At 47.2% G+C, this 13,914-nt stretch overlaps 1 protein-coding gene across 1 annotated transcript in view; it reads right to left on the reverse strand.

The window, feature by feature from the left end:
- Positions 1 to 817: 817 nt before the first annotated feature.
- Positions 818 to 13,914, reverse strand: part of LOC138528055 (protocadherin-8-like) — a 121,284-nt gene continuing 108,187 nt past the window's right edge. The window contains exons 8-9 of the mRNA XM_069639494.1: positions 10,604 to 10,731; positions 818 to 1,733 (exon numbers count right to left, since the gene is read on the reverse strand). Of these exons, the coding sequence (XP_069495595.1) occupies positions 1,345 to 1,733; positions 10,604 to 10,731 (517 nt within the window). The 3' untranslated portion in view covers positions 818 to 1,344. The remainder of the gene's footprint in view (positions 1,734 to 10,603; positions 10,732 to 13,914) is intronic.

The raw sequence follows: 13,914 nt of genomic DNA on the forward strand, positions 1-13,914 counted from the left end.
GAAACCTATAAGCCAAGACGATTGAATTGCAGTACATCTAGGAAGGATGTTGGATGTGAGGATCGACACACAGCTTGGAGGTGGTGTTTGGTTATTTACCCACCTATAAACTGCCGTGGCCATGCTTAACACTAGGACCATTCCTGCTCATTACCTGCCCTTCCTTGCCCAAAACACATCCTCCTGGGATCTCTTTGAGCTAGATTTTTCAAGCAATAACCTCAAACGTTGAGCTGCAAGTGCCTGCTAGTGTTATTTGTAAGCAGCCTTATGCGAGTTAATGGCTTAACTGGTCTAATAACAATGTCTAAACCAGGTTTGTCTTGAGCTATTTGATTTTAAGGCAGTATCTGTGTCCTTGTGCTGAAGTCCTGTTAAATACAGGCATTGGCAAAGCCATCATTTTCTCTGTATAGGTATTAGTTGGGCATTTGCTAGGCACTGCTATCATATGCCCCATCGTGTATACTATCATGTAGATGCTACCGTCTCATGGCCAGCTAGTACTATAGGGTCAGTACCTGGCAGATGCCTATCCTAAGCCTACACAAAAGCCAACGTTGTTGCTTGTTAATAATACTAGGAAGTTAAGAAACAGAAAATAAGGGACAGGCTTTTAGGGATAGGGAAAATCAAGAAAGACAAGCAAAGGGCTAGAAAACAAGGATGTGATATGAAGGGGAACAAAGGAACTATTAAGAGCGACAGAATTTTTAGAGCTTCGTCAGCACAAGATTTCACCGTTTTGAAAATCAGATGAAATATCAACAGCATCAATAAATCAGGACAAAAAGAATGTAAAAAAAAGAAAAATCAGTCAATTTAAATTTGTATTTATCTGAAACTGTACAATGAAAAAATATATATACATCAAAAGCTAGAATTTTAAATACAGCCATGTACCTCCAATATTTACAAAAATAGCAGCAAGCGTGAGTAGTCACAGCTAAATGTCCCGTTTTCTTTGGAGCAACTTTATATACATATTATATAAAATACTTTTCTAGGGTATTGATCGTATAGGCAGTTATTTGGCACATTCTTGCAAATTTGGTTCAGTTCACCTGCAATATGTCAATGGGCCACACAAAAAAGACAGACGTGTGTCAAAGTAGAATGACGTGTTCAAAGGCATTGCCTTATCCCAATCTCAGAGGTGTAGCCACCACTTTGGAACCATTGTTCACCGCGTTCCTCAGAATTTGTCCCGGGGTTGGAATTTTTTGCACCTTCTTGCAAATTTGGTTCAGTTCACCTACAACATGTCAATGGGTCACACAAAAAAAAGACAGACGTGTGTTAGTGGAGTAGAATGCCATGTTCAAAGGCACTGCCTTGTCCCAATCATCCCAATCTCAGAGGTGTAGCCACCACTGCGGAACCAATGTTCACCGCGTTCGCCAGAGTTCGTCCCGGCGGTTGGAACTCTTGGCACCTTCTTGGTAGCGTGGCCGCTGGACCGAGTGGCGTTGGACCCACTGACACCCTTTCATAAGCACTGTGCAGCCTGACGCTCTTTGCGATCTGCACTTGGTAAGAGTCTCTCACGTGATAGGTCGGCTTCTGGAGCTGAGGACGGCTCTGCTGGTAGACCGGAGCGCCAGAGTAGGCAATCATGTGGCCGTCCTCGTACGGCGATGGGAAGCGCTGAAGTTGTGGGGGCTGCTGAGGCAGGTTTCTGAACAAGCTTCCTGCCGAACTGTAAACCCTTCTTTCCGCATTCACGAAAACACCTGAAAAGGCAACAACATAATATATGTGGTGAACTGAGACGAAGGAACAAACAACAGGAAATTGACTAACATAGTACCTGGGTAAGCCACAATCCTGAGAAATGGAGGGGTATCAGGTATTTTTTGTACCTATGTGTGTGATAGAGGGGATGGTGTTTCAACCTATGTTTTCCCCATGTTGTCATAATGTAACTAAGTAAGTTTTGCCTGCAACAGCGCCACGATTTCCAAGGTCTGCTTTGTGCGCTTTATACATGTAAAAAATAAATAAAAAAAAAAAACTAGAAGCACCTTACAAAAGGAAAGATAATTCACTACCCTCATGGGGAATACTTGGAAATGCTAAAAAACATGGTATTTGAGGGGGAAGGCGGGGGCGTTCACACTTCTCCTTCTGCTCTGTGAACAAGTGCAACATGTACGTTTGTTGAGTAACACTGGGATATTTAACAAAAGTAAAAGATGTAAAAATGGCCAGACTAAAGAATTTGATATGCAGTATTATTATGCTCAATTTACTACCCCATCCCTATTACTGCAATGATGTTTCTTCCAATCCTCATCACCCCTACAAGGAGCCAATAGTGACTGCAGAGTCCAAATGCCTAAAGGATGCATCGAGCTGACAGCAATTTATTTGATGAGGGGGTTCTTGTTTCACTGTGATTTACAAGGTAAAGACAGAGCACTTCCCATGTTCAATGGGTCTTCCTATTGCCACCTGCCTCTGTGCCAGTTAAGAGAAGACACACCGGGTTGGGTGCTGCAGTGAAAAGGCTTATGGGCATTCGCACATGTATGAACTGTCCGAATTCTCTTTCAAGATGGTCCTTCTCCACAAGAGTATCCTTGGCAAGAGAGTTGACAGAGAGCAACACTCAGTCATTCCCATAAAATGTCTACAGGTAATGGTTATTTGTTAGGAAATGTGTTGTTAACCTGTAAAGACATCACCCAAAAGTGCTCAATCACTGTGTTGATCCCGGGGGGCAATTAAAATCCAAAGCCATGGAATGGGTATCGTACTCCATACAGGGGAACCATCAGGGCTTTGTGGTGGATATGGACTTGGTAATGAAGTTCCTACAAAAAGACTCAAGAGGAGCTTGGTGCCCGAGGAAAATTAAACTGTTGGGCCTGGTGCAAGAGGGGTACGTACAAAGGGAAGGCGGCAGGTCAAAAGGGGGGAGATTTACGACGAAGATCCTGAAGGGGAAATGGTCTTAAGTAAGGGCGGGTTTCCTAAATATATTCCAGCAAGAGGAAAGGAAGACTGCACTGCAATCTGGATGGGTCAACTGGGGGCGGATCCGTTCTGTATTTTGCAAATGTTAATAAAAAGGTACATGAAAAAAAAAAGGTACATCCAAAGCCACAGGAGAGCCAGCTTGATGATGCTGTGGGCCATTTCACAGCGAAGCAATTAGCAATTCATAAAAAAGGTGCAACAAAAACATGTGGACAACTCAGTTAGCAAGTCGCCTATCTTGCTGTGGCTGTGACTCATGGCAGCTCCAGGTCACGGGCCCTGTTACTCAAGTAATGTCACTGGCAGAATTCGGATCTATGTGATCACTTCGACCCTCACAATTGCGACGGCCGAAAATGGCGACTTTATTTTGGTGCTTTTTGTTTAAACCCTTTACACCACATATACATGCGGGAGGAGACCCCCGCAGCAGCCCCCCCATAATAAAATGATATCATATACCCCACCACATATATATGTTGTGTAAGGCATTTTCGTCCGTCGTAATTGTGAGGGCGACATTTTTTGCCATTACTGCAGAATTCAACATCCTGATATTGCAATGCCACAATTGTGAAGCCTGGACTGTTACCATAGGCCTCGCTGGTGCAGCACATCTGGATGTCCCCAGGCAACCGGCATGGAATGGATGAGAGTCCGTTTCACAGGCATCAAAGGTTTAACCCACGACAACACATGCTGGGCCTCTAACATGGCTACTCTCTGAATTGACACCAGGCACCGGCTGTTGCTGGGGCAGAAAGCCAATATCCTCGGAGTACGTTTTAGCTGCTCTATTCCCGTGTTGCTTCCAACCAATCTTATTTCCAAACAGCCAAACCAGACCCTGCATAGCCTTGCTAAACTCTTAGCACTAAGTTGCCTTTGAGACATGTTCCTTTGGAACCCTGCAGGCACAACAACATTTGACTGTGTGTTGTGTGCCTGGCATGCGTAGCCACATGGATCAGAGTGCACGACCTGTCTAGATACTGTACACAGTGCTAAACCGTATATGTGCATTACGTTTGCGGATTCTAACCATGGTTTCAGGTGTAGCCAAAGTAAATCAATAGCCTTGTTGCGGAGAATCCCTGGAGGCTCACATAGAATGCCCAGATCATTCTGCATTGGAGCTAAATCATAAATATTGTGCATTGCTCTGTGTGTTCCTCATCATGCGCATATTTTGACTTGCATTAAATCTTGTTTAGCAACAATACCCATCTTGCATGCATAATTTGACAGTGGCCGGTTGCCAAGCTCTGAGATATTTTCACATGTGGTATGGGACATGTGAAAGCAGAGCGTGTTGCGCGAGGAGAGACACAAAATGAGAGGGCCCACTGGTAAGGAACCACTCTAGAAAGATGTTGAGAGAGTTCAGTTCCCAGTGAAGTAATAGCAATATTCCTGGAGGAGGCAATTGAGGCCTTCTAGAGATTACATCTAGATAATAGTTCTGGGGAAAGTGGTAAACACCCCATAGAGATTTTCTGACAGAGAAATGTACATTGATTAGCTTAAAATATATAAGAACCATGGCACAACATGAAGCCTACTTGTATGTATGATTTTCTTATTTTAAATGGACCCGTGTGGGGATGGTGGAGGGATGTCACATGCTTGGTGCGTGGCGAGTCATTGAGCACTCCTCATCATGCAGCATCCCTGGAGTTCCTCATGACCTACATCCTAGCTAAAAGTACACAAATGCTATCCAAGGGTCAGGCACCTGCGAGGGTAGTGGTTGGGTTAGAATCAGTCACCCACAGACCAACCAGAAATGGGAAAGATATTAGGAACTCTGTGTGTGTTTACTATGTGTGTTTGCTATGTGCATGGCCTTTCCCCATTTGGGGACAGAAGGAGGCACGCGTAGGTAGCCCTCGGCGCACATCTATAAAGAAATGGTGGACAAAGAGGTTACTGGATAGTGCCCCGTCTTCAACTCCTGTGTGAGGAACTTCTACCACAGACAATGATATCTCTGTGGCAAGGATCTGCAATCTGATATTCTCTGGATGTTGTGGGATTCTAAGTCCCAGGATCCTTTTACATTGACATTGCTGGCTTGGACTGATGGGAGTTGCAGTACAAAAGCCTTGAGAGTGAAAAGTTACAAACCCCTGTGGAAAAGTATATGACTTGTGGCTATCTCACTGCAAAAACGGTACATTTTAGTTCACTGAAAGGCTGGTCATGCGAGCTTGTGGTAACACAATGGTGGACCAATGGCACCAATTCACACAGTCGACCAGTTCTCTAACTAAACTCAGTCCTGGTTCCATGAGAAAATACCCCCAACAATAAAATGCCCCCAACCATACGACAGTCATTTTAAAAAAGTTGCTGGGAAAATGCTGTGGTGAAAGGCCATCTCGTTTTTTATTGTCCTCCGCATTCCATGTAATGGAAGCGAGGGACTCCCCCGCAGCCCCTGAACCCATTATATTCCCATGGGGAGCTGGTGACACCGCCGCAAACTTTCATCCCCTTGAACGTATGGGGAAACGAAACAGCAATTCACCATGGCCTTTTCTCTGCGACTTTTTGTAAGGACTGTCTTTTTGTTGGGGATATTTTCACTGGACATGCATCACCCTTGGGGAAGTTATACCTAGGGGACGGTGCTGTGCCACCTATCGAACCGGGAGAGCGTAGAAAAGGTAACCCTGCACTAGACTCAGCCAAGGATGCTTCTCAAAGTTAAAATGGTTTCAATCTTAAAAAGTTCAACACTGACTCTGTCTCTAAGGGGACCCAATCTGGATTGACCCTTAGAAGCAATCTTAATTGATCCTGGTAGTGACGGTATCCCTGTTGGATAGGTGACCCAGCACCATCCTCTATAGATAATTATTTAGTGGACATTTGTATGACACCTATACACAAGCGTTTCCAGGCACCACAAGACAAGATGCATGGGTCGGGGGTATAGGAATCACAAAAGTGGAACAACAAAAAACAATTATATTATCCTTGTGACAATCCGACCGTGAAAGTGCATGACAGTGTGGTAAGTGCAACAGGGCAGGGAGTAAAGGGAGAAGTGCAGGAGTATAGTGCCCCCAGGGAAGGGGGATGGGCAAGCGCTGGGTGGGCCAAAGTGGCAAGTGCCAGGGGAAAACGGGGAAAAAAAGGATGAGTGCTGTGGGCAGGGAGGACCAGGTTAGGCTAGTCCAGGAAAGGAAGCCTGAGGGCAAGTGCTGGCGAAGGGTGCTGGGGGGACTGGTAGGGTGTGGTATGGCCCTTGTATGACTCTGAAGGAACCAGGTTCCAGTTGCAGCTGCAGAGGGAGAGTTAGCATGGGAGCGGGAAGGAAGAGGAGAAAAGGAAAGTCTTGAGAAGTTTCCGGTACTCAAGAAAATCTGGCTCAAGTCTGAAGGGGGGTGGAGGCCGTTCCAGAGGAAGGAGCCAGACGAGGAAAGGGATATGCCTCCAACTCTCTGCTTAGAGAAATTGTTGACCTGCAGAGAGTTCTAGCCAGAGGACTGAAGGACTCTGGACGGGATTTATTTAGGAAGGGAAAACTGGATGTTAAGAGGTACCAGGCCCCAGAAAGCCTTGTGGGTGATGACATGGGTTTTGAATGTGATTTGTGCGGTCACCCCTGTAAAGATTATAGGGCTGGAGAGATGCGGCCCCTGGGCTTGAGGCCAACGATAAGTCTTGCAGTCCTATTCTGGATTAGTTGAAAGGGGCAAAGGGCGCAAAGAGGCAGACTGAGGAAGAGGCTATGGCAGTAGTCTAACCTAGAGAGAACCAGGGCTCTGGAGATGCTGAGCTTCTGGGGGAAGGTCAGGAAAGCTAGAAAGCCCCTGAGAAGGTGGACTGAAAGATACGTGATGTGTGGAGATAAAGAGGAGTGAAAGATAATCCCAAGATTGTTTGCCTCACAGGTGGGTGAGGGGAGGGGACCCAAGGAGTCTGGCCAGAGAGTGGGGGGGAACTAGGGGCAGGTGCCCCAATGAGAAGGATATCTTTCTTACTGGCATTAAGGCAGAGATCATTTTCAGAGCACCACACCCGAAAAGCAGACAGGCAGGTATGAGGGAGGAGGTAGAGGATGGCAGCTTGAAAAAGAGCTGTGTGTCAGCTGCATAACACTGGAAATGAGGGGAGAAAGTGAAGATCAGGTAGGCCAGAGGGGCCAGGTAGATTTTGAAGAGCCATGGCAGTAGGAGAGAGCCCCGAGGAATGTCACAGATAGAGAGTGTGGTGGAGGAGAGAAAATTACCCATTGGCACTTGGGAGGGTTTGTTTGAAAGGAAGGACGTAAGCCACACCATTGCCATGTCCGGGATGCCTAGGGTACCATGAAGATGGTTTAGGAGGATGAAGTGTTTGGCAGTGTCAAAGGCAGGAGAAAGATCAAGGAACTTCAGAACAGAGGGAGTGTTAGAGTCCAAGTTAGAGAGTAGGTCTTCACGAGTGTTCAGGACAGCAGTTTCCATGTTTCTGGCTGCCCTGAAACCGGACTGGTGGTCATGGAGGCAGCCAGCCTGGGTCAGTTGGGGGAATGACCAGCTTCTCCATGAGTTCACCCAAAATAGAGGTGATAGAGATAGGGTGATAGTTAGCCGGGCAAGAAGGGTCAGCAGGCAGCTTTTCTTTTTAGGAGAAGGTGCACTAGAGAGTGCTTAAGGGTTTGGGGGAAGGCGCCAGTAGAGAATGAATGTTTGCAGAGGTCAGCCAAGGCTGGGGCGAGAGAGGTGTTGTTGTCCTTGATGGGTCTGGAGGAGCAGGCAGGGGAACATCTGTTTAGAGGAGACTTTCATAGAACGGAAAACACTAGAAATCTCATCTGGTGCAACGGGAGAGAAATACGGGAGTATGTGGCTAAGAGGGGGGCCAAGGGAAGCGATAGAGGGTGGGTGGGGGAGGAACAGAAGAAACAATGAGTTTTGGAGGAAAAGTGGACGGCCCATGCAGTAAAGAGGGTCTGGGAGGGAGGATGAGAGGAGGAGACTGTGGTAGGATTGGCAAGTCCCTTGCAGATTTTAAAGAATTCAGCCATGTTATTGGTGGCTCCAGAGATGCAGGCTTGCACATGAGCCCTCTTCTTGGAGCAAATGGAGACGATAGTGCCTTTGGAATAGGCGGCAGACCATGCCTACCACTTCCCCTCTGCAGCTTTGCACTTGCATTTCAAAGTGGCCAAGTCAGAGTCATACCAAGAGTTGCATTTGGAGGCAGTCTTCAAGTGGATCCTCATGACAGGGGCAAGGATGTGCACGGTGTTTGAGATAGAAAGGTGGAGGTTAGCTAGAACATAGTCAGAAAGTGAGTCAAAAGAAGGCGGTGGGTGAGGGACGAAGGAAGAGGAAAATGTAGCGACTGACACATGCTTTATCAGTCAAATGATGGAGAAGGAGGCTTGCAGTGTGGGCGGAGGCACCTTCGGGGGACAGGTGGGAAGAGAGAAGAGAGTGGTCAGGCCAGTAGAGAGGGGTAATAAGAGGGTTTGAGAGGAGGATGTCTGTTTAGATGAGAGCATTCAAGGTGCGTCAGACAGAGTGGGTTGGGCTGGAGGGAAGAATAGTAAGAGAAAGGGTGTTGCAGAGGTTGCAAAAGAGAACAGTGGCCACATCAGGAGAGTCGAGATGGATGTTAAAGCCCCAAGGAAGATATATTTGGGAGAGGAGGCAAAAAGAGAAGCGGACTGGTTGGCCCATTCTGAGAGGAAGAGGGAGGTCAGTACGGGAGCCCTGTAGATGGTAGCGAGAGTAAGAGAAGGTAGGTGAGACAGAAAGCCTACAGACTAGACTCTCAAAGGATGAGTAGGTTTGAGTAGGGATGATGGAGGCAGCAACCCACTCAGGGAAGATTAGAGCCACTCCATCACCAGGGCGGGAGGGTCTGGGAATGGACAAGATCTTGTAGCCCTCAGTGAGTAGTGTCAAAACAATGACAGAGCTGGCCTTGAACCACGTCCCGATCAGAGCAAGGATGTCAAGGTCAAGGACGTCAAGGAGGTGACAGATGTCAGAGCAGTGTTTGATAAGAGTGTGAGAATTCAGGGTAGCTAAGTGAAGCTGGTTGGCCCATTTAAACAATTTGCGAGGGGGCACTGGGGTGGGGTTGCCACCACTGGGAGGAGGCTAGAAGGCGCATGAGGTATGCAGGGGAGGCAGGAGGAAGTTGAAGAGATGTTTTTTTTTCCTTGAGAGACAGATTGAGTTGGTGGGAGTCCCAGATGCATATCGTGCTCCTGGCCATGGCCAGTGAATTTATATATTTCAAATTTGTTTCCAATACCATGGCTATGAACTACAAATATCCTTGCTGATTTTACTCATGGCTATCTTTAGTCCATATCATGCAGTAACTGGGGCTGACTCGGCTGAGCTTCAAAGTGAGGAAGGGGCGGCCCTCTCAGGCCATGTAACTTGTGCTCATTTGTTAGGCAGCATGGCTTGAGGGTCATGGAACCTTCGTTGCTTTGAAACTAAGCAGGCTCGGCCCAGGTTATTGCATGGATGGCTCAGTGTATGGACTACAGATATTTGCAGCTATGTGTAGTTTTATAATAATGGGAAAACAGCTGGAAAAAAATGCTCTTTTGCCCCCATGTCCTCAAAGGTGCCTCCCTCATCTGTGTCAGTTTCCCCTACTCCCCAGATGGTCTCCTCACCTCCCCTCTCCCATTCCCCCACAACACGCAGTGTTTGTGTGATGCAGTTTGCTTTGAGATGTCGGCTATAGCCAAGGTTACAGAAAACCTTTGTGATGCAAACTCATTACCTAGACCCCCTCCAACTCCCAAATTTCACTTGTGTCCTCTTGCCTCCCCCCACATCTAGCCTGATGGCATTTGCATGGTTTTTTTACCTACAAATGTGTTTTTTTTCTGGGTTTCATTTTCTGATATCCTCGGCTATAGTTAAAGCTCTCGTATTAAGGAAAAAAAAAAGATGGCGGCTATTTCAATTATAAACACCCAATTTCTTGGCAATATACCGGAGAAATAGCTATCTATAGCACCCCCTTCTCCATGAAGTATTTTTTTAAAACTACTGGACGGAATAACCACAAACCACAAAAAGGACACAAGTCAACGCTTCGTGGCCAAGTTGTTTCATATCTGTTCCAAATCCATCTAGTGGTTTGGGCGATGCAGTGGAGCAAAAATGTAACGTTTTTGCCCATGGGAAAATGAATGGGAACTAGGTTGCCAATTTGTCTTTTTTTTCTTGAAAAAAAAATGTTATGAATAATTCCCAAAATGTGCAGTCTGGGGACAGACCCGGGCGTACCTTTGACCAAATCCATCACATGAGTCAAAACTTATTAGCAATGCATTTGTTCGGGTTTCCTATGAGAGCTGACTCAACTTAACTAAAGGGCGGCGACCACTGCCCTATTATATGAAAAATATACATCACCGACAAAACAAAAAAATACAACAAAAAATTGACTAGAAAACAGGTGACTTACAAAGGTAACATTAAGCTATTGCCTGTATAGAGTCAATGCTCAGGAGTGTTAAGCTATGTGGCTCTGCACAGGGGCAACACAGCACTAGGATCTTAATTTGAGGCTTCGCACGTGAACATGTTTTGAAGCGCCCAATCATTTCTTCTAAAGGAATCATGAAAGGTGAACGCCCCACACTTACCAGGCTGCTGCTTCGCAGTCTCCTCGGGTGGCTCCCTCAGCCCCTCTGCCTTGACGTCCGAGTCGCTGTCATTGAAGTCACGGTTGCCTCTCCCGCTGTCCTTCACGCTGCACTGATCGGGGTGACCGCTGGGGGAAAAGGAACACAGTCACATGAGCACAGCCATTCTCCAGGCGGAGGGGAATGCAATTTCCTGCACTGCTCTAGGGGAAGCGGCGACAGGCTGTGGCCGCACTAATGCCCACCGATGCCTGGAGCCGGGGAATGATGGTCAGTGCCAGCAGAAGCGACCAGGCTGGCATTGTTACTTGTGATAGGGTGATCATTCAAGATTATCCCATATGAAATTAACTGCTTCCACAAACTCGTGAAACACCCGTTTGCCAGCAGCGAGGGTAGGAATGGCTTGAATACTGAAGAGTGTTAAATATTTATTATCAACAATTCACAGTACAGTGAGCAAAGAAAAAAAATATGAAAATGATTTCAGTTGAAAGTCCTTATATTTACGTTTCCCCATGCACATTCACTGCGCATCTCCAGAATGTTGAATGGCTTAAGAAATTTAGGGCCCCTTTCCTTATCCTGGGGTTATCCTGGCAGCGTACGCGGCTAGCAATCTGACTGAGAGGGATGTGAGCTATCCAGGGCATTAGATTTGGAGTAAGGATTCCCAACCCATCCTGGCTCCCCCTCCTCCTTCCTGCAGGGGCCGCTGTGCCTCTGCTATGTAAGGCAGCAGAGCGTCAGAGGCCGGTACACCCCTTTTCGGCGCTGCCAGTTCGGCGCGGGCCTGTTCGGCGCGGTACACTTTGGCACGGCCTGTTAGGCACTGGCATCTTGTGGCGCCCGCATGTTTCGGCACGGCAGCACCATTTTCAATCAGAAAAATAAATAAATAACACGGATGCAATGTCGAACCCAGGGCTGCGAAACTGAAGAGCTAACCACCGGGCTATGGAAATCTTATCAGTTTTATTTGCACCAGTTACTTATATCAGTGTGGGCCCTTAAGAACGCTCATAGGCTTAATATAAGTGAGTGGTGCAAACAAAACTGGTAAGAGCTCTTTGGCCTTGCTGTTAACTCATCGGTCACGCAGCCCAGCAGGCTAGAGTTCGTGACAGCACTAATTCAATAATCATGTTTATGTTTTAAAAATGGGGCGAAGTAATGTCCTGTTGGGTGTCAGAGGCAGGTTTTGGCACCAGAGGGGTGAAGGATTCCTCGATGAATCCTCACGAGCACCAGCCAATGCCAGCTGACTATTTTTTGGAAAGTAAGTGGGTGCTTTGATCTTGAATGAGCCCTGGGGGCGATTATCCTCTGCCCCAGCCGTTCCCCAACTCTGCCACTGCATAGATCACAGAGACACCCCCCAAACACCACCCCCTCGTGTGCATGGATATGGCAAGCGTCCAATGGACTTCATGTAACTCACCCAAACAATCTCAGGATCAGAAACCGCCCTTTAAGCAAATTCCCAGAGGGCAGTATGCAGATACTGGGACTGCGAAAGGGTTTATGAGCGTGCAATAGCCTGACGGGAACTAACTCACGTTAGTATGGCTTTCAGGAGGATCTGCGTCCAAAACTAGTTCTATGTAAATTATGTATGTTATGTAAGTAGGTGTTAGCAGTAGTGTGCTTGTTTACCCATTGTTATGGCTCTTGGCATTGAGGGCTGCCTGGTGTGGGAGAGAGCATGAGATGGATAAGAGCATCCCTTCCTTGCGTGGAAAGCGGGAGGTGACGGCACGGAAAACATGTTGTTTATTGGGTGATATCGTTGAGGGTTGGAGCAGGTATAGGACAAGAGCTTTAATTGAGCCTGGGCTAGCTGGTGCAGAACCCTGGCATTTTTCAAGAATGGCTCCTGAGCTTGGGCTCCCTGGGGCTCCCCCTGACTAGCCCCAGATATGTCAAGCCCCTGAGGTACCCCGATCGGTTAAAGAGGTGGATGGTTATAGGGCTGCCTGTGGGGTCTATGTTTCTAACTAGAAAAGATGGAGAGGCATCAATCCTGCTGATGCCTCTCCTTTTTTTAATCAGAAGCACTGACCCGCACAGGCAGCCCTTCCACTCCTTGAGCAAAAAGGTTGACTGCTGTGGGTTGGCGCCTTTCACTAATAAACAATGGAAGAGCTGGAATGCACCGTTATAATTTCTTTTGGTGTGCCTAGCCTCTTCTTTTGTTTCTTAATCAGAGGCTCTGACCCCCACAGAAAGCCTTCCAGTGGGATTCAGAGTCTGTGCTTTAAAAATAAAAAGGAGAGGCGAGATCATCAAAGGAATGATAGAAGTGCACCTCAGCTTTCCTGCTTGGCTCCAAATCCATGGGAACCAAGCAATTACCAGACCCCCACCCACCATAGGTAAGGGGCTCTAGTTAGGGAGGCGGCCTACATGGAGGTGGAGGGGGTGGCAGTGAGGTTACTTAGGCCAAATCCCCTAACTAGAGTTCCCCCCTGGATTCTGCCACCCATGTAAAGCTCTGAATAGGACATGTTGCACACTGCACATTATGTGTCCTCCAAGGGTGACTTAGATGTGGAAAGCCAGGGTGGCGCATGGGTGATAATGTTCATGGGCCCAATTGATTTAGTCAGTGATTTAAGTGGGATGAAGGTTTGAGGGTGGGCTGTAACAAGGGGGGGGGGGGCTACATGGTGGAGATGCAGAGGATAGCAAGGGCGGGGGTAGTAGGAGTCAAGCAGGAGTTGTTGTGTGCATTGGTGCACCCTCTCCTTTTGTTTCTTAATCACCAGCTCTGATAAATGCAGGCCGGTTCCTGCAAGAGTCGGAGCTAGTAATTAAGAAACAAAAGGAAAATGAGCGACAAAAGAATTGATAGCAGTGTACCTCCCATTTCCCTTTGTTTCTTTGAGAGAGGTGCCAAAATCCTCAGGCGCCCCTTTAACTCAAAAGAGCCATGTGTTTTAAGGGCTCTCTGTGAGGTTGGGCCTCTCAATTTTTTTGTTTTTTTTTAAACAGATGCTCCAACCTGCAAATAGCCATTTAACCATGCATCTCTGTTCAGCTAAAGGGCTCCCTGGCAGGGTTGGCACCTCATTGGCTAGTCCTGGCGGGAGCCTGGCAGAGCCCCAGCTCGAGGGCATTTTTGAAGACTGCCCTGTCTCCGACCAGGCTAGCCCCAGCCCACTTAAAGCTCTGGATGTAGTCATTGTAGTGCCAGCAGTCGGTCTAAAACTGAGAGGTAGCAGTAGCCAGTCTTTGAAGGCTCTCTCTGAATCACAGATGACTTTGTTACAGAAGATACATGCATTGTACAGAAAAGGATCAAAAGTATA

This window comes from Ambystoma mexicanum, chromosome 7q (genome assembly GCF_040938575.1).
Source record: "Ambystoma mexicanum isolate Mex_15411 chromosome 7q, UKY_AmexF1_1, whole genome shotgun sequence".
NCBI lineage: Eukaryota > Metazoa > Chordata > Amphibia > Caudata > Ambystomatidae > Ambystoma > Ambystoma mexicanum.